Source organism: Ursus americanus, chromosome 23 (genome assembly GCF_024610735.1).
Source record: "Ursus americanus isolate L20-20 chromosome 23, mUrsAme1.1.p, whole genome shotgun sequence".
NCBI lineage: Eukaryota > Metazoa > Chordata > Mammalia > Carnivora > Ursidae > Ursus > Ursus americanus.
The window spans coordinates 18890289-18908822 of record NC_142149.1 but is presented as its reverse complement, the minus strand read 5'-3'; the positions used below and the strand labels follow the sequence as shown (position 1 = coordinate 18908822).

Here is an 18534-nt window from a genome sequence, read left to right as displayed (position 1 = left end):
CTCCCGGCGCTGGCCTTCCGGGAGCCCACCTTCCCCTCCAACTCTCAAGAGGCAACATCCAGGACCCAGGGTTTGGCTTTTTATTGACACAAACACAAAGGCAGCTTCGGTAAAACGGGGTGGGGTACACGAAAGCAGAACTCGCACTTCACACGTTTAGGCCTCATTTAGACAATGAAGAGGCTGAGCCCCTCCCCCCACCTCCCACTGGCAGTGGCTGGGCAAGAACCCTACCTAATTCCAGAACCCTACCTAATTCCGTATCAGAGAGCAGAGGGAGTTACACCCCTACTCCAGGAAGTCCCCACTTTGGTTCCAGCGGCCCAGGTCTGAACCCACCCCCCTGTATTCCCCTGTTCCAGCTCCCCACCCATGTAAACAAAGTTTGGGGCTGAGTTCGAAAAGCTGCCCCCTGCTCTGAGAAAGCAGCGGGCCTCCCTTAATGACGCGGGAAATGTGCTTTGATTTTTACTTTGGTCCCAGAACAAGAAACAGATGGCATTGCCTCTCAGAGCTCTGGCTGGTAAATGCCACACTTATCCGCAAGGCGGAGAAAGCTTCCCCACCGCCTTCTCCTTCACCACCCCTAGAGAAATGACAGCCCCAGAGACAGGACATGGCACAGACCCCAGGAGGCTCGGGGCTGCCCCCCCCCAACCTGCTGGTACACACACAGATTTTTGGCAGTGTTGTGGGACCGGGAGGCAGCAAAACCCCAGCTCCGGCAGAACGAGGAAGGCACTGGGGAGTACAGGGTGGAGAAGGAGGTGTGAGACAGGGACACCCCCCCACACCCACACACACGCACAGGTTTTCCGTTGCTAAGGCACTGAGAACAACTCCAGAGAACTCAGTGAAGGCTGGGGAGCGGCGGGGGCGGGGAGGCTCTGTGTCTCTCCCACAGAGTTGCGACCTAGGGGAGCAGGTCTGATTCCCACCCTTGTTGCAAGAGGCAACCTTGGTTACGAGGGGCAGAAAACCTGGAGGTGGAAGAAGCCCAACTGTGCTTAAGGAGATGGGGACAAGAGGACAAGGCCATGCAACAAGGTGACAGAGTTCAGAGGTGGGCACTGGTCGGCCTGGGTTGAAGGGACACGAGGGTGAGACAGGGGACATGCTGGATTCACACAGATTGGCCCCATATCCTGAGCTGACATTTCAATTCTTTGGGGGTGGGGTGGGGGCGGGGCAGGGGAGGAGGGGGAGATGAGGCAGAGGGGGAAGCACACAGAACTGGACGGAAAGGGATTGGCTAACCTTGGCACAAAAGCAGCACAGCAGGCCCAGGGAAAGGGTGGGGGCAGGAAGCAGCCGGCCTCCCTCTGACCCTCCCTGTCCCCTTGGCAGGGCCCAGACATCCAAGTGGTCACTTCCCAACCTCTTCCGAGGCCAGGAAGGGGGGAGGGGGTAGCCCTGCCTAAGGAGACAGAACAGGGCAGGGGAGAGGTCATCAGGATAGAGACCTTCGGGGGAGAGAGGGCAGAGCGTGATGATAGAGGATGAAATGTGAGAGAGTCTGTTGACCAGCGCAATGCGGCCCCCGCAGCGTCTCTCTTCCCGGGCCCTGAGGGTCCGCCAGCGCCCGCCCTAGTTCTCCTTCTCCGGTCCAGGCACCAGGAGGACTTTGCCCACATTCTTCTTCTCCTGCATCTGCCTCATGGCGTCCGCCACCTGGACAGGAAGACAAGACGCGGCTCCCAGGGCCGTCCGGTCCCTCCAGAGAGCCAGCCCTCCCCTTCCCAGGAATCCCAGCCCTGGGAGCCCAGCCTGCGGGGGTCCCACCCCGACCCTCCCGGCAGCCGTCCCACCTACCTTCTCGAAGGGCCACACGGAGTCGATGTGGGGTTTGATGCGGCCCTGGTTGTACAGAGCCAGGAGGCGGGTCACCACGCCGCTGACCAGCTCCACCTCACCCTCCAGGTAGCCCAGGTGGAAGCCACAGACGGCGCGGTTGGCCGGCAGCAGCTGCAGAGCCGTCACGCTGAACTGGTTCCACCACGTGCGCGCCAGGGCCATCAGGTTCCGCTTGGGGCCGGTCAGCAGGTTGGCCATTCCTGCGGGACGAGGGGACACGGCCTGTGAGTCCAGGTGCCGGGCGCATCCCTGGGCAAATCCACGCTCGCCGGCCCCCCGTGGGCCTCGCACGACCGTCCACAGCGGCGCAGCGAGCGCCGGCGCCCCCCCACCTGCTGGCTGCCAGGCCCAAACGGACGCCCGAAACTCAAGGACTGCCCTTGACTTTATTTATTTGTTGATTTTTGTGTGTGTGAACAGTTTTTCAGATGAAAATGCAACTCGCCCAAGAAGCCCAGGAGGGTAGGACGAAGGAAGGCAGACTGACGGATTTCGCATGCGGAAGGATCCCCACCCAGGAGCATAGAAAGAACACAGAATTCCCTGTGTGTGACTCGCAGGAACGGGAGGGAATGAGAATGACGTCAGCTGCGCCCCGAGGCAGCAATCTGAACACGGTACCCAGCCCGGCCTAACCCTAACCCTGATGCTCGCTTGAGCGCCGGAGACCCTGGGCCGCTGCATCCCACCCTTCAGACCCCCGGCTTCCCCTACAGCGCTCTCCATCCCCCGCCTGCTCACTCACCATAGGTGACCACTTTGCCCATGGGTTTGAGGAGGTTGTAGCCCTTGGCAGTATCTGACCCACCCAGAGGGTCCATGACGATGTCCACTCCTGTCACGGGGGCGGGGGGGCAGGAAGAGCGTTAGGAGCCGCAGCTCTGGAGTGCCCCTCCCTGTCCTGGGCCACCCTGCCCCTGCCCACACCCCAACCCCACCTTTGGGGGAGATCTTCTTGATCTCATCCACGTAGTCAGTTGTGTGATAGTCGATGGGGTGTGTGACCCCGTTCTCCTTCAGCATCTCGTGCTTGCTGGCTGACGCCGTGCCGAACACCGTCACGTTCTCCACCGTGCGGCACAGCTGCAGGGCGGCCATACCCACACCCCCTGCAGCAAGACGCTTTCATGAGGAGGGGACGTGGAGGCACCCCGCCACCGCTCTCCATTCTTGCCGCTCGAGGACTCTGCTCATCCCCTTCATTGGGCCTGGGCACATTCTGAGGCTTTCTCTCCTCACAACCAGGTCCAATATCCATGACTGAGAATTAGGGGGGAGGGTAGCTGGCAAAGGAGGGGGTGCCGGGTGAGGGCACGTTGCTATGGATAGCACACCAGGCTGGACCTGGCGCCTGAACGTTACCACGGCAACAACACTGCAGAGGCCTCTGGGAGCCACAGGCCAAGGCAGCCTGGTGTTGCCATGACGACCGTCCAGACAGGCTGCAGGGAAGGGGCCGAAGGAAATCTGGGTGGGGTAAGGAGGGGGGACAAAGGAAGGGGGCCTGTCACCTGCGGCCATGTGTACCAAGACGCTGTGGCCGGGCCGTAGATTGCCGAAGTCAAAGAGGACCATGTAGGCTGTGATGTAATTGACCAGCAAGGCAGCGGCTTCCTCAAAGGTCATGCCCTCGGGCATCTGGAAGGTCTGGGCTGAGGGCACGGTCACCTCCTCCTGCCACATGCCTGCCCGGATCAACACCATCACCCGGTCCCCGACCTTGAAGAATGAAAGAAGAGCATCGTTCAGTCCCTCGCTCATTCACCCACTGGCGATTTATGACCTTCCACTCTGTACAAGGCCCTCTTCCTGACAATGAAGTAGCAACAGAAGCAGCCACAGTCCTCGTGCTCATAGTAATACTACTACCATGGAAAACAATAACAACATACCTTTACTGAGTGCCTGTCAGAGGCCAGGCCCTATTATAAGTGCTACAGTGAGTTTATTACATATAAATGCTCGATTAATCCTTCCCAGCTCTTTGAGGTACATATTGTCCTTATCGCGACTTTACAGATCTTATGCTTCACTATTGTGCAAGATCCCTGAATGCAAGAAGCTTATAGTTCGGGCAGCATGAAGTATAGTTAAAGACATCAAACTGTTTTCGTTAAAAAAATGGGCTCAGCTGTTTACTGACAGTGTGACCTTAGGCAAATAAAAACTATTTAACCTTTTTGAGCCCCAGTTTTCCTGTCTTTAAAATAGAGCAATTATGAGGATTAAGTGGCAAAAAAAAATCATTCTGTGACTTTTAGCTCAATGTCTGGCACAGAGTAAACAGTTCGTAGTATTAGGTAATAACAATGATAAAGTGCCTGTAAAGATCTCCGAACAGCTAGGGCTGGTGCAATCACCTCACGAGAAGCATTTGAGCCAGCATTGGGGGCCCAGAAAACACCTTCACCCAGAGACAGGGGGTTGGGGTGATTGACAAGGACAGCCACACAGCCCCCAATCCAACAGGAAGAGGCATCCCGCTCCCCTGCGCCCTCTCCCCTGCACCAGCCACCTGCACAAGAGCCTCACTGCAGGAGGGAAAGGGAGCTAAGAATATGAAATCTTTCCCTCCAGCTTAGCATCTGGGGTCAAGAGGAGGGAGGAAAGAAGGGGGGCAATCTCTGGAGAAAGCAAGGCCTCTCCTCACTCTCTGAAGGCCACGGATAGGGAAGTGTGGGTACTATTCCAGGACAATCTGGGTCTGTTTTGGTCCCTGCCAGGAATTATGGGAATTCTGTATATTAAGGAGACTTGGGATCCATGGGAGAGAGGGCATGGGACTCCCACTAACACTCCTTTTCATGTCCTCAAGCCCCCACACTCTACTGACAAGGAGGACTGAAGGCAGGCTGGGATCTTTCCTTGCAAGCACTGGCCTGAGATGAGGTCTGAGGAATGGAAGCATTCCACCCTCGGACTCAGGTCTAGGAGACTCAGAAATAGCCCAGGACTGCTGGAAAGTGCAGTGGTCAGCCAGGTTTGTGTCCAATCTGACCCAGAACAAGGCTCACCTACCCAGCCAAAAGCTGACCCCTCAGCCCATCACAGGGCAGGGCCATGACCCCTCCCCAGTCCAGACATCAGGAGGGAAGGAGGGCTCTCCCCACAGAATCCAGCCTCTTACATCAGGTTCTTGCCTTGGACAGGATATCCTGTATTTACTAAGCGGAAAGTGTGGGGAGGGAGGTTAGGTGGGCGGCCTTCAAACATGAACTACCATCCCCCCCACACACACACGAAATTCTCCTTAGCACCTTCTCAAGAGTGGGATTACTTAGGAGTCAGTGGAAAGGGTGGGGCCATAGCGGGATGGAGGCCGAAGCCCTTTAAGGAGGAGACGTTGGCATGCACAATATATTCAAGAGTTCCAGCTCTGGGATCTGGGACTAGCAGGTCCTGCAAGAGGAAGGCCGCATCTGAGGGCGCCTCTCTTGCAGGGAGCTGATTCTTAAAAGAAACCCCAAACGAATAACATGCAAAGGCTTCACCCCAGGTTTCTCAAAAAGTTGCTCATTTGGAACTCTCCGCTGTCCGGGTTTGTGGCCAAGATTAATGATAAACGAAAGGAGAAACAGACCGGCAGAGCTGGGCCAACCTGCTCCCGGTGCCACACCCCCTCCCCAGTCCGAATGGGCACTGCCAGGGTTTCTGAGGCGAGGGTCCTCCCAGAGGAAGGCAGAGGCATGTTCCCCCCACCCTGTCCCAGTTCCCCAACGTTCCCAAGTGCAGCCTGGGGTCATGGCCCGCTGGCTGAGTCACTGGAGGAGGAGATGGTGCAGTCACGAGATACAGAGAGCCTAAGACAAAGATCTAGAGACCCAATCTCACCCCCACCAACGCCTAAATCAGAGTGGCAGTGTAAGGCCGGTGGGAGAGCTGATGCCAGGCTCCCTCTCCTCCATGATGGGCGTGCCTCCTCTCTTTGGCCCTGATCTGGGAGGGGCCTCCTCACACCCCCACAGACCACGGGGCTGCATGTGACTGGGGCTCTGGCAGGGTCATGCGTCCCCGCCCAACCCGGACTACAGAGCTCCTCAAGCTCCTTCGGGGAAAAAGGCGCTAATCGGTACTCAGGGTCACAGACCACAATTACCCAAGGAGTGTTTGGTGGCAGGGGTACAGGTGTGGTTTTAATCGGGGGGCTGGCAAGGGGCGGCGGGGGGGTTGTGGCGGTAAGGTCGTTGTGCGCATGCGCCTGGGTGCTTTATTGTATTCCTCCCCCCCCCCCCCCCGCTTCAAACTACCACCGCCGCCGCCGCTTCTGGGCGGCGGCCACAATTAAAAACAGTTGGGGAGGGGGCGATAACTCTACCTCCAGGACCTACCCTCCAATATAAACCCAGTTCCCCAGGGACCTCGTAACACAGGCTCCTTCCCAACGCCTTCCATGCCCTTTTGCCCGGATCAGTGCCAGTTTCCTCCGCCCTGCCACACCCCCGGCCCCCGCCCACTCCAGCCCCACTACCCGGTGGCCTGGGCAGCCTCTCCTTGCTCTGCCCTGTCCCGCTCACCTTGCGGTCGTTGACTCCCTCGCCCACCGCGATCACGACGCCGGCGCCCTCCATGCCCGGAGTGAGGGGCAGGGGCGGCAGCCGGTCGTACAGCCCCTGCCGGGCCATAAGGTCGGCGAAGTTGAGCCCGCAAGCCCGGACGCGCAGCGTCAGCTCGCCAGGGCCGGGGGCCGGGGGCACGGCCGGCCGGCTCTGCAGCTTCACCTTGTCGTAGCCGCCGAAGCCGGTGAGCACCAGGCACCGCAGCGGCGGCGGCGACGCGGCGGCGGCCCCCTCGGAAGTCGCGGATGGCTGGGCGTCGCCAGCGGCCTCGGTTTTCGGGGGCTGAGAAGAGGTGTCTTCTCCGGCCCCTGCTTCGGCCGTCGCCACCATGGTGGCCGCCTCGGCTACCTCTCTCTCAGCCGACATGTCTGGGACTCCCGACGTGCGCGCAGCTGGACCGAGGGTGCACAGCTGGGGAGGGCGGGGACGTGTCGGGAGGAGCGGCGGCTGCGGACTACGCGCGGGAGGGGCGGGGCGCCAGGCCAGGGGCGGGGCCTCGCGCGCCAACTTAAAGGGCCAGGGCCACAGCACGGGTGTTGGAGGAGCGCGAAAGGTGGAGACCAGGAACATCTGGAGAGAGACCGGCGCGAGGGCATTCTTAAGGTCATGCAGACTGCGACTTAATTTGCTTATTTATTCATCATAAACTTTATGCAAGTTAATATGTAAAAGGACAATCTGAAGAACGATCCCAAAACCTGAGCTTACATCAGATTTGGGGAGCCGGCCACCTGTGGACTAGAACCCAACTAAGCTGTTCCTCAGGCTCTAACTCTACCCATATGTGACCCATTCGTGTGGTCTTGCAGTGGCAACTTGAAGCAGGGAGACCGAGTCTTTAAAACTTTTCATTTGACTGTTAAGCTCCGTGCCTCAACTTTCCCTTCTGTAAAATGGTGCTCTAAAAGATAAAATTAAATCGAATATAACCGATTTAAAGAAGCGCTTTTAAAAGGTAAAAGATGCTATGCAAACTCAAAACAGTGGTGTGATTATCATTAGGTTCCGGATCAAGCCTTTAATGAGTAGAGCTTGTCTCTGGCTGCATCAGGGCTGTCATTGTGCGCAATTCTATTTTCCTCTTCCTCCCCACTCTGTCTCCCCGAAGTATCCACCAGAGGACGCAGCTCCCCCAAAACTTTCCACCCTGAGCTTGGCTGGAGAAACTTCCCTGCTGGTCCAGGCCCGCCGTTAAGCCACCCCAGCCCCAGACTGGGCCGTCCGTTGCCATGGGGACGGAAAGCCATGATGTCACCATTGACCGGGTGGGTGTGTTGGAGTTCATACCCTCATATCCCCAAGACTCCCTGCCGGGACGTTGAGAGAGGAAGGGGAAGACGGAACCCCAAAGACTCCCTCCTTCTCCTACCACCTCGCGCCCCCTCCTGTTCAGGAAGTGGATGGCTGCCCCCGCGCGTGTCCGCACTAGCACACCGGCGTGCACGCGTGGGCACGCAGAAGGCCCGAGCCTCGCGCGTTTGCCGCTTTCACCCTACCCCTCAGAACTTCACTTGAACTCTGCCCCGCGCCCCTCTCCAAGGAAGTCAACACAGTCAAATAAGCCCGGCTTGGCCCGCCCCAAACCCTCAGGGGTTCTCCAGAGCACCCCAGCGAGCTGAAACCCTGCTCGGTGCCTTCGGATTCCCCGGGCCCCGCCCAGCTCCTCTGGGCCCCGCCCCCCCGGCTGCGCGGGCGGGAGGCGGGGCCGGGGGCGCGGCCGTCGGGCTGGGGGCGGGGCTTAGGGGGGGCCGCGGCCCCGGGCGGGGGCTCGGCGCGGGCCCGCGAGATGCCGGTGTCGGCGGCCCGAGCGGCTGCAGCTGCAGCGGCGGGGGAGGCGGCAGCGGGGCCCCGGAGGGGGGCTGCGCAGGGGGCCGGCGCGTAGCCTGGACTATGGAGGGGCAGAGCGGCCGCTGCAAGATCGTGGTGGTGGGGGACGCGGAGTGCGGCAAGACGGCGCTGCTGCAGGTGTTCGCCAAGGACGCCTACCCCGGGGTGAGGGACCCGCGTCTTGGGAGGAGGGCGCTAAGGCCGCGGGGGTGGGTGATTAGGGCCCTATGGACGGACCGAAATGGGTGCCGGGGTAACGAGGGTCGAGAGAGAAGGGCTCGGAAAAACAGGGACCGAGGGAGACGTTGGGGGCTCTGGGGGACTGCAGAGGATTTGGATGGAAGGAATTGGGGACCAGGGTGAGATGAATGGGGTTTGGGAGAACCAGAGGATCCAGAAGGGGACTCTAGGGGAATGTCGGGGGTCCTGGGCATTGGAGAGGGGAAGAACTAGGGGCTGAAGGGACCGGGAGGGGATCTGGGAGCCGAGCAGATATTCCGCTTAGGCAGCCGTTCCTGGGATCTCCCCTTTGCCCAACACCAGACCAACTTGTGTCCAGGGGCTGGGCTGGACGGTGTGTGGGAGTGAGGAACGCATTTGTCTGGGATGAAGACTGGAGGATCTCATCTTGACCCATCCCTCTCTGCAGAGTTATGTCCCCACTGTGTTTGAGAACTACACCGCGAGCTTTGAGATCGACAAGCGCCGCATTGAGCTCAACATGTGGGACACTTCAGGTAGCCAAGTCCCTGGGGTCACCCTGACTTCCTAGGCCCCCACCCTTGCCCCTCCCTTGGCTAGACCCTTAGGCTCCAGGTAAGCCCAGTCCATCCATCCAATTTTAGGAGGAAGGAAAATTAATTTTCTGCTTAAAGCCAGAGAAACTGAGGCAGAGCTTATAGGGACATATAGAAACCTTGTCCTGTGGGAGAAAGCCCAGTATCTGATCCTCTCAGCTGGATTCTGCCTACCTGGGAAAGTTGGGAGGAATGGATTTATTTTGGAACGTGTTTCTTAGGAGACAGGGCTGGGTTTAGAAAAGACATTTAGAATTTCTTTGAGGGATGGGGAACTGCTTCTCTAGACTGAAGTCTAGAAATCTGAGATGTCCCAAGTGGGTGGGAAAGCTCTGCCCCTTCCCCTCCTCCAAAAAAAGGAGGAGGGTTTTTATTTTACTCAGCTCCCCTGGAGGGCTTTAGAAGATGTCTGTCAAAGCCCAGAAAGCACATGCAAAATTTTGAGAATGTTGAGAGATTTCATAAGCTTCTCAAAAACTCAGAAAAGATTAAGAATGATTACTTTTAAAGAAACCCCTAGGGAAGTAGAGAGCTGTTTTCTGCCATCTAACCTCCCCTCTCTGCCTGCTCCCCTCCTTGGAGAAACCCAGACTCCTTCATGGGTATTAATAACTGCTCTTTTCCATTCTCTGCTCCTAGCATCCCTTGGCCAGCATTGGTAAGGTCTCCCATTCCCTTCCAGGCCTCCCACCCACTCAGGACCCTCCTCTGTCCCCTCCCTCCCTGTCTTCGCTCAGGTTCCTCTTACTATGATAACGTCCGGCCTCTGGCCTATCCTGATTCCGATGCTGTGCTCATCTGTTTCGACATTAGCAGACCCGAAACACTGGACAGTGTCCTCAAGAAGGTGGGAGCCTGGGAAAGCAGCACGGCTAGACAGAGGGGGACCAAAAACCATGGTCCTGACACAACATGGGCCAGGAGGAGAGAGTGATGCCTGGGGCATGGTCATCAGCTGGAGAGTGTGTGAAGCTCTTGTCCTTCCCCATCCCCTCACCCCCCACTCCCCCCCACCCCCACTTCCTGGAAGTCTGTCCTCAGAGCTGGATTCGGCATCTGGGGGAGATAGAGGAGGGCAGGGAGAAGTACTCAAGGGATTCCTTATCCATCCTTCCCATCTCCTTGGGTGTGGAAGCACAGATGGAGGGGATGGGAATGCTGCTCCAGGAGCTCAGGAGAGCCCTGTGGTCTCCTCTCCAGGCCTCTATTTCCATGAGAAAAGCCCACGTTGAATGGACAGAAGTCAGCTAAAGCAGCCCTAGTTCCCAGGTGGGGGAGGGAGGGCAGATTGGTCTGTTCTCAGGAACAAATTTGGGAAAGCGGGTGGGAATGGGAAGGTATCACACCGCTAGACCCTTCATGGCCACTGAGGTAGAAGCAGAGCCCCTGACCCCACAGCCCCACCCAGCCCTTTCCTCCCTCCCCTTCTCCTACACCCCATCCTGCTTCCAGCCCAAGCCCACCATTCCTACCTTCTTGCTCACTCGGGAGAGTCCAGAGGGGTGCATGGTTTCTGCATGGTGTGAGGAAGGGTGTTCTCCTAGCGTGGAGCAAGGGTCCACCGTGTGCCTCCTCCTATCCCTCCATAACTGTTTTCTTCCCCCAAATAGTGGCAAGGGGAGACTCAGGAGTTTTGCCCCAATGCCAAGGTTGTGCTGGTTGGCTGTAAACTGGACATGCGCACCGACCTGGCCACACTGAGGGAGCTGTCCAAGCAAAGGCTTATCCCTGTTACACATGAGCAGGTGGGACTCTTGACCTCTGACCTAGTCCCAGCCTAGACCTCTTCACCTCTGCCCCTCCCTATCTCTGATTTGAAAACACCCTACTTGGCTCCTCCCTTGCCCTGGCCTCTGACCTGATCCCTTGACCACACCCCACACCCCCAAGCCCTCAGCCTCCCTGCCCCTTGCTGAGCTGCAAGTAAGTCCCATAACTTCCCGCATGCACTCCATCCTTCCAGGGCACTGTGCTGGCCAAGCAGGTAGGGGCTGTGTCCTACGTGGAGTGCTCCTCCCGGTCCTCTGAGCGCAGCGTGAGGGATGTCTTCCATGTGGCCACAGTGGCCTCCCTTGGCCGTGGCCATAGGCAGCTGCGTCGTACTGACTCACGCCGTGGACTGCAGAGATCTGCTCAGCTGGCAGGCCGGCCGGACCGAGGGACCGGGACCGAGAGCGAGATACACAAGGATCGAGCCAAGAGCTGCAACCTCATGTGAGGGCCCGGGGTGGGGCAGAGTGTAAGGAGTGCGGTGAGGGCACAACCAGTCCCCTGCAGCACCTGACTTCCTGACCGCCTGACTCTGGCAGGGACTCCAGGGCGGGCTGAGGGAGTGATTCTCCTGGGCAGGAGAGCTGAAGGCAGAAGGGTGCCACCATTCCCCACGCCCTCATTCCCCTCCTCTCCACAGGAAGTGGAGGAAGCCAGCAGGACAGGCATCTGGGCTGGGAGCTGGGCTGGGGAGGGGGTTGGGGAAGCCGGCATCAAGCAGCGACTTTGGTTAAGTCTTAGTAGATGAAGGGTGCCTTCCCGCCCCACACCCAGGATCCATATCCTGGCCCTGGCTTCCTTCTCTCTAGGGAAAGTGTCCATTCTGTGACCTTCCCTTTTTCTCGCCTTTCCCTTCCACAGCTGTTCTTACTCATCCTAACCTCCAGGCAACATGCACTAAATTAAAAAGCAAGTTGAGAAGCCCCTCCCCCATCTACCCACAGTCCTACCTCCTCAATCCCTTCCCCCAACTGTCCCCAAATAAAGCCCATGTCCATGGAAAACGGCTGTGGCTTTAGTTTTGTTGCTTGCTAAAAACCCAATCTACCAATTTCTAGCAGCGGGAGGGGAAGTTAGACTTCAGGAAGAACTTTCTGGTCTGTGCCCACAGAGGAAAAAAGCCATGGGTCAGATTAGCAGTGTCCTTTTAGGAGCCAGAGGTGGGGGAGTGAGAGATCTTGGGAATATTCATCTCAGTTAATGAGCCGGACAATCCGAAGGCCATTGGGGGTTTTAAAGTGGACTGATGTGCAATTCATTCCTCAGCCCAGCTGGGGCCCCCTGCTCTGCTGGGAGGGGGTCTTGCTGAAGTGGTCCAGGCCCCTCGGACACCATCTCCACTCCCAGCTTGGAATCTGCTGGTGCTCTAGGAGTTGTGGGGGTAGGGAAAGTTTCAAAAGCCTGCACGTCACAGAAACTGACTCGTCTCTGCGGTGAAGTTACCCAAAGGGGCAGTAGTTTGATTCTGGGGTTTCCTTGGAGGTGGGGGCAGGGGCTCTCACCTCCTTTCCGTCTTGAATTCCTGGATGATTTTGGAGGGAACATCAGCTGTGAGTTAAGGTCACTGCCCCCCTTGTCCCCCCCCCCCCCCCCCGCCCCACAACCCCAGAGAGGAGGAAAGCCGGTGGAGGGGCTGGCTGGAGCTCTCCGTTGTCAGGAAAGACAGTGCTGGTCTGTTTTCTTGGGAGTCTGGTTTCACATTGTCCTGTATTCCCTCCCTGGCTCTGGTCCCACTGGCCTCTTTTCGGTGACATTCTCCCCCAGGAACCATCCCTGGCGGTCCCCTCCCCCAGCCCCAGCCCGTTCTTCCAGACACTCTCTGGGAGAGAGCACAAACCTCACCCTCCCATCTGCTGGGTTCCCCCCGAATTCGCAGCCCATCCCTCCCTCGTTCATTCAGTGGATATGCACTGAGCACCAGCTGCGCCAGACCCCGGCTTGGGGTTGTGACAAGACCTGGCTCTGTGCTCTGGAGGCCAGCCCGACGGGGACGAGAGGTACCCCAGGTGTGACAGTGCCTTGCCTGTGGGAGCTCCTTACGGCCTCAGGCACCCAATCCTCCGAGCCAGGTCCCAAGGGTTACAGAGGAGTTTGTCTGGCAGGCACGGAAGGGGTAGGAAAGGCGCTCTGGGCTGAGGGTATAGCATGTGCGAACACGTGGCGATGAGAAAGAGTGTGGCACGGTTGGGGCTGCCCTGGCAAGGAGGGCAGAAGACAAGGCCAGGAAGGGACATCGAGGCCACCGCAGGGCCCAAAAAGGAACCAGGTCTTCATTCTGAGGATGTGAGGAGGGACCAGGGATTTCAAGCAGAGAATGAAGGGACCAGGTTTGGTTTTTGGATAGATGGGTATCTGGATGAGGTGATGGGGGCTCGGGGGCATTGGGCTCTGAGATGTGTCGTTTAAAACAGCTTCTCCTTCCCTCTGCCAGGACCCAGTCTTGAGAGGAAAGGAAATCCCACCCACTGCTGGCTCGTCAGACACCCCTTTCCCTCCCTCTCCTATAGGACCCCATCCGGGTCCATCTCAGCTAATCTCCTCCAGGATTCTGGGACAGCTTCAAGGGTACTGGGCACCCAAACTGAGGTTAGGAGCTGACTCCAAGACCCTCCAAGACCCTCCTCCAGGATCCCGAGTCCTGGATGGAGGGTGCTGGAGAGAGCTGGCGCCCAGCTAGGGGGCTCTGAGGACTGACCCCTCCTCCACAGGGACCCGCCACACCATCAACCTGGGATTTGGGGCCATGGCTTTTTTTCTTTACTTTGGACTTTGATGCAAAGCAGACTCAAGCCTATAGCCACCAAAGTGCAGAGCGCCTGGGCCCCTCTCTTCTCCCAACTGCCCTCTCCTGCCTTGCTCAGGGAATGCAGATGCATTTCAATATCCGCCTAAAGCAAACATAATTAGGAAAATAAATCAGCGGGGGAAACCCCCAAAGTTTAATACGTTTCCAATACCACCAGGAACAGGTTGTAGTCTCCTCTGCAGGTCTGGGGTGCCAGACGTTTGATTTCCCGGGAGGAGGCTGTGCTGCTGGGCTAAGGAGCTCAATGGGTGGGAGGAGGGAATGGGGCTGCTTCTAGATCCTCAAAGGCCCCAGCAGGCTGGAGGGAGAGGACTCTACCCACACCCCCACCCCAGATGCAGAAGTCAGACCCAGTCAGACCCAGCTTCCTCCTCCGCAGCTGTTTCCCCCACAAATTAGACACCCGTTTGGGAAACAATGTAGCCTCGTTAATCATTTAATGAAATAAACAACTAATCACGCTGTGATGCTGCCAGTGTTTCTTAACACACACACACACAACCCCCATCAGCCTGCCCTGGAGGGAGGAGGGAGAAGGAAGGGGTGAGGGTAGGGGCGGGGACTTGGTCTAACCCCTGAAATGCTTCAGCGGACTGAGGGTCATCCCCTTGGGACTCCAGCCTTCCCCGAAGGGACAGTCATGAAAAAGAGCTGGAGATTTGGAAGCAGAGGACCTGGGTTTCTGCTCTGCCACTTCCTCCCTGGGGAGCCTTTGGTGACGTTCTGCACCCGTCTGAACCTCGGTCTTCACACCTGGAAAAGAGCTGATCGCCATGTCTACTCCGCTGTGCTGTTGAGGAAGAGTCAGAGAGGAGGAAAGCTATGGGACCGCTGTTTGCCCCTTTCTAGGTGGCCGAGCGGGTGTGTCAGCCTTTACTCCTTACAGCTTGCGCTTCTGAGCCTGCCTGGGGGAATCGGGAAAGGCCTCTTGGAGGGGCTACTTATGCTCAGGATTCAGAGGCTGGAGGAAGGCCAAAAGACAGGAGGGGGAGGTCTGCGTGTGTTGTTCCCACATCTATCCTGAGGGCTAGAGAGAGCGTTAATGACTCCTCCAAAGGCTGAAGTCCTTTGGTCCCAGATTTTCTGAACTCCCCCATAAACTTTTCTGAAGTCTCTGCGTGAGAACACCACGTTGCCATGGTGACCTCACCCCAGATAGGCTCAGACTGGTCCTGCAGGCTGAGGGAGGTGGGGGTTAGGGGTCATGTCCCTGAGGTTGCCAGTGTCACCAGGACCCTAGCAGGCAATCCTGGTACAGCTGTCTCTGCCTCCTCTGTACTCGCTTCCCCAAGAAAGGGGTTTGGCTCTTCCATGGCATCCCCCCTCCCCTTTTGCTCTCTGCCAACAAAAGAGTTCCTTCTACACAGTGCAGCCCCCTCCCACCTTCCTCCTTCCAGCCGGAGTCTGTCTCCATCTCTAGTAAATCCCTCTCCTCGTGGGTGGGGGTGAGGGTCAGAGAGAGGGGAGGCTCCACGTCCAGGCGGGTGTGGTGGCTCCCCAGCAGCTGCCCACCCCAGCAGCCGCCCACCCCAGCAGCTGAAGGAACGAGGGGCCTGTGCGTGAGCGCCCCTCCCCCCACAAAAATGCCTCTGCTGTTGACTCCTAAATAACAGATGTCTGTCTGCATATTAATGAGATTGGACGAATAATTGGTGAGTTTTTCATTCAGTGTCAGAATGAACCCGGAGGCCTTATGTTCATGCACACAGACACCCGCTCACCCTCCATCCCCCCTCACCCCCGCCCCACTCTCCCCTTCCCCCAGAGCACAATGAGAGACGCAGATGCTGGCGAGTTTGACCCACAAAGGGGAGACCTCCGGGGTCTGGGCTAGGTTTGTCAGCTTCTCCCTCTTGATCACAGTCTCTGCAGACCCCCGGGGGCCTAAGCTTGCATTCGTGAGACACCAGGCAGAAGGGGCCCAGGAGAAGGTGGGAGCCAAAAGGTAGAGAGAGTTGTGGGGAAAGGCAGGTGCAGCCCAGGGGGAGCAACAAAGCAGTGGCCTCTTTCAGGGAGGTTGTTCCTCCCAGGAGCCCGGAATCAGTGGGCCCCATACCCGCTTTAGCCCCTATGACAGGGTGTGGGGTGGAAGAACAGGGATTCTGGAGTTAGACAGCTACCATTTGCCAGCTGGGTGTTCTCTTGCCTGTTTCCCAACCTTTCTGGGCCTCTCCTACTCTCCTTGGCTCCAAGGACACCTACCTTGCAAGACTGAAAAGATGAAATGAGATCCACTATGTCAAATGTCCGTCCTAGTGCCTGGTTTGTAATAGGCCAGCGCATATCAGCTCTCCCACCACCGATCCCCCAAACACACCAAGACAGTTTCAGAATTGCTGCCTCTCCTGCCAGCCCCACCCGCGTTAGGGCAGGGGTTAATTGGAAGTTTAGTAATGATCCCGGCTGACTGGAAATCGGGAGGGAAAGAGACAAGACGGAGAGGGGCAAGAACAGAGAGATGAGATGGACAAGAGAGAGAACTGATGGAAGCCCAGGCCTGGAAGAGTAGGAAAGAGACCAGGGCGACCGAACCACACGGGATGGAGAAGGTAGTGCAGGCAAGTGGAGTGAGTCCCCTAATGAGAGACTCGATTCTAGAGGGTAGATTTCGAAACCCCGGTTCTGCCGTGAACTCGGCCTCAGAAGCCTCCTCCCTTCCTACCACCTCAGTCTCTCGTCTGTAAAATGTGGGAGCTGGCTTACTCTCTAAGGCCCCCGCTCTGTGTGTGAGAACGTGAGAGTCCCTGGGGCCCCACACCTACCCCCTCTCTAGGGCCCGGCAGCCGCTCTTGCTCGGCTCCTCTCCCCCTCGGTAAAGGGATCCGCGGCACCAGCACACAACTGTCCATTGTGTCCTAACGAGGGACGAGCAGGGAAAACCAATCACTTAGGATGCAAATGAGGGGCGGCTGCAGCCTCCCAGCTTTGCCCGAGCGCCTCTCTTCTGCCCAGACCCGGGCGCTGCCCCCGTGGGGTCTTTCTCCCTCGCCCCCAGTTCCCATCTGGTCCTGGAGAAGGGGGTGGGGGTGGGCAGACCACCTTCCCATGGTCGCTCCCTGCCAGTCCCTGCAAGGAGCCTCAGCCCTCACCGCGGCCCGGCTTCTCTCGCCACCCCAAAGGGCAACCAGGGCAGCTCAGTTTCTGTTTTTACCTGGGCTGAAACGCATCTAACATTCAATTAGCCGTTTCGACGTGTACAATTCTATGGCATTTAGTGCAGTCACTACGTTGTGCGGCCGCCGTCTCTCTGGGCTCGGGTGTCGTACTCCCTCTGCCCCTTTCTGCACCCCCAGCCTCCGGTGGCACAGGGAGGCTGCTGAGGCCTCAGCGGAGTCCAGGAGTAATGGAGGCTGGTGTTGAGCTAAAAGCTGAGAAAAGCCCAGAGCCAGCCTGGGATTGGAGGGCACAAGGCCTGGGCTTTAGGGTGGAGCCAGAGAAGACAGGAGAGGTCATCACTGCTTTCCCGCAGCACAGCCCTGGGACCCTATCTTCAGGAAATGGCCTCTTGAATTAAAAAAAATTTTTTTTTCTTCTTCTTAATTTCTCTGGCATTTGGTTAGAAACCAGAGGAGGTTCTGGCACAAAACTTCGTTTCCATGACTTTAGAGCCCCTGTGGGCTTGGGGATGATCCCAGCAGCAGCAGGCTTCTTACTCTGGCAGCTGCAGAGGGCCCCGAGATGGCCCCCAGGAGCCCGCAGCCCCCAGGAGAGGCCTCCCCTCCACAGGCCCCGGGGACAGGCTTCCCCAAGGAAAGATTTTACACCTATGTGGCCCAGTTTATTCCATAGACCTACAGCCTAACAGCTGGGAAGACACCCATTACGTTGTAGTTTGAGTTTCTCTTGCTAATAGGCGCTACCATTCGCTTTTATGTTGTTTTCAGGAGAAGACGGCAAACATCTGCCTACCTGTGTGTCTGTGTTACCTTCAGATTCACCCCTTTCCCCCCCTTTCCTCGTCTAGGACGTGTGGTCATGTTTTAAAACAAAACAGAACAGGACTCTTCTGGAATTAACCAGTGCCAACTCCTACAGCATCGCAGAGAAAGAAACTTTACAGGGTCACAAACTTTCTTTTATCTTCTCTGGCCCCTATCCCCACTCAACTGGGGTCCACACTCCCTCTCTCCCAGACAGACACAGCCCAGACAACATAATGAGGGTATTTCCATCTGTGTTCTAATGAATAGGGAGTCCCGGGCTACTTAGTTCCGGCTCTGCCACCAATTCACTGGGCTACCTTTGGCAAGGACCTCAGTTTTATCACCTATAAAGTGGGAATAACAATTTTTACCCTGGCCATCTCCCAGGGAACAAGTGAGGAGGGAGAAATAATAGTTGTGCCAGTGCTTTGAACTCGCAAAGAGATTATCATGAACATCATAATTATTTCTCCAGTGATGGCGGCAGCCGTTTATCTGTCTTGAGTATCCAGCCTGGAGGGGGCCTCGCTGGAAGACACAGGGATAGGGGAAGTGGATGTCCACTGTCTGTGTGGGTGTTGGCTTGATTAATCACAAAGGAGCTGGCTTCGTGGCAGGCGAGAGAATCAAGGAGGAACTCTGTAGGTGTGGGCTGAGAGGAGGAAGTAATTTTTGGACACCTAGATCTCTTACACTGTTTTTGGAGTAAATCAGGGTCCTAGGAAAGTGGGTGGGAAGGACTGAAGGGGATTAGCACTCCAAGGGGCAGAATGCAGCTGGCTTTCCAGGGACTAGTGTTGGGGGGGGGGGGGCGTTGGATAAGCCCTTCACTCAATGGGTCCATTCATTCATCCTTGAACTCATTCATTCAGCAAATCCTCATTGGGCACCTAACAACGTATGTACCAGGTACTGGGGCTGGGTTCCAAACAAAGATAAAACGATACTGATCCTGCTCCTGAGGACCTTCCAGTCAAAGGGAGAAAATAGAATATACACAC

General features: G+C 57.3%; 2 protein-coding genes and 1 long non-coding RNA gene across 5 annotated transcripts; 1 reads left to right on the top strand and 2 right to left on the bottom strand.

Annotated features, from left to right (window-relative positions):
* Positions 1 to 66: 66 nt before the first annotated feature.
* On the bottom strand, positions 67 to 6811 carry VAT1 (vesicle amine transport 1). The gene is made up of 6 exons (XM_045781622.2): positions 6369 to 6811; positions 3366 to 3573; positions 2793 to 2963; positions 2600 to 2689; positions 1813 to 2054; positions 67 to 1671 (listed from the first exon to the last, which is right to left on the bottom strand). Exons 1-6 carry the CDS (start codon positions 6774 to 6776, stop codon positions 1588 to 1590), a joined length of 1203 nt encoding a protein of 400 aa, XP_045637578.1. The 5' UTR covers positions 6777 to 6811; the 3' UTR covers positions 67 to 1587.
* A 1386-nt stretch (positions 6812 to 8197) lies between these two features.
* RND2 (Rho family GTPase 2) lies at positions 8198 to 14072 on the top strand. 3 transcript variants are annotated; one of them, XM_045781722.2, is made up of 6 exons: positions 8206 to 8402; positions 8887 to 8974; positions 9772 to 9881; positions 10645 to 10779; positions 10998 to 11248; positions 13236 to 14072. In XM_045781722.2, the coding sequence occupies exons 1-6, from the start codon at positions 8301 to 8303 to the stop codon at positions 13246 to 13248; spliced, it is 699 nt and encodes a 232-aa protein (XP_045637678.1). In that variant the 5' UTR covers positions 8206 to 8300; the 3' UTR covers positions 13249 to 14072. The 3 variants fall into 3 exon arrangements, with proteins under 3 accessions (XP_045637680.1, XP_045637678.1, XP_045637679.1); XM_045781724.2 differs by lacking the exon at positions 10645 to 10779 and having other exon boundaries at positions 8198 to 8402; XM_045781723.2 differs by lacking the exon at positions 13236 to 14072 and having other exon boundaries at positions 8208 to 8402; positions 10998 to 12370.
* LOC148107946 (uncharacterized) lies at positions 14066 to 17152 on the bottom strand. The gene is made up of 3 exons (XR_015721286.1): positions 16762 to 17152; positions 16373 to 16465; positions 14066 to 14400 (listed from the first exon to the last, which is right to left on the bottom strand). It is a non-coding gene; the product is annotated as an uncharacterized LOC148107946 (long non-coding RNA).
* Positions 17153 to 18534: the final 1382 nt, after the last annotated feature.

Excerpts from the sequence above, each read along its gene's own strand:
- VAT1 (XM_045781622.2), bottom strand. The coding sequence starts at position 6,776 with ATGTCGGCTGAGAGAGAGGTAGCCGAGGCGGCCACCATGGTGGCGACG. Across the intron at positions 2,690-2,792 it reads CAAGAAGATCTCCCCCAAAG|GAGTGGACATCGTCATGGAC; the intron begins GTGGGGTTGGGG and ends CCCCCGTGACAG. Across the intron at positions 2,055-2,599 it reads GGGCAAAGTGGTCACCTATG|GAATGGCCAACCTGCTGACC; the intron begins GTGAGTGAGCAG and ends CTCGTCCCGCAG.
- RND2 (XM_045781722.2), top strand. The coding sequence starts at position 8,301 with ATGGAGGGGCAGAGCGGCCGCTGCAAGATCGTGGTGGTGGGGGACGCG. Across the intron at positions 8,403-8,886 it reads CCAAGGACGCCTACCCCGGG|AGTTATGTCCCCACTGTGTT; the intron begins GTGAGGGACCCG and ends CCCTCTCTGCAG. Across the intron at positions 10,780-10,997 it reads TCCCTGTTACACATGAGCAG|GGCACTGTGCTGGCCAAGCA; the intron begins GTGGGACTCTTG and ends CCATCCTTCCAG.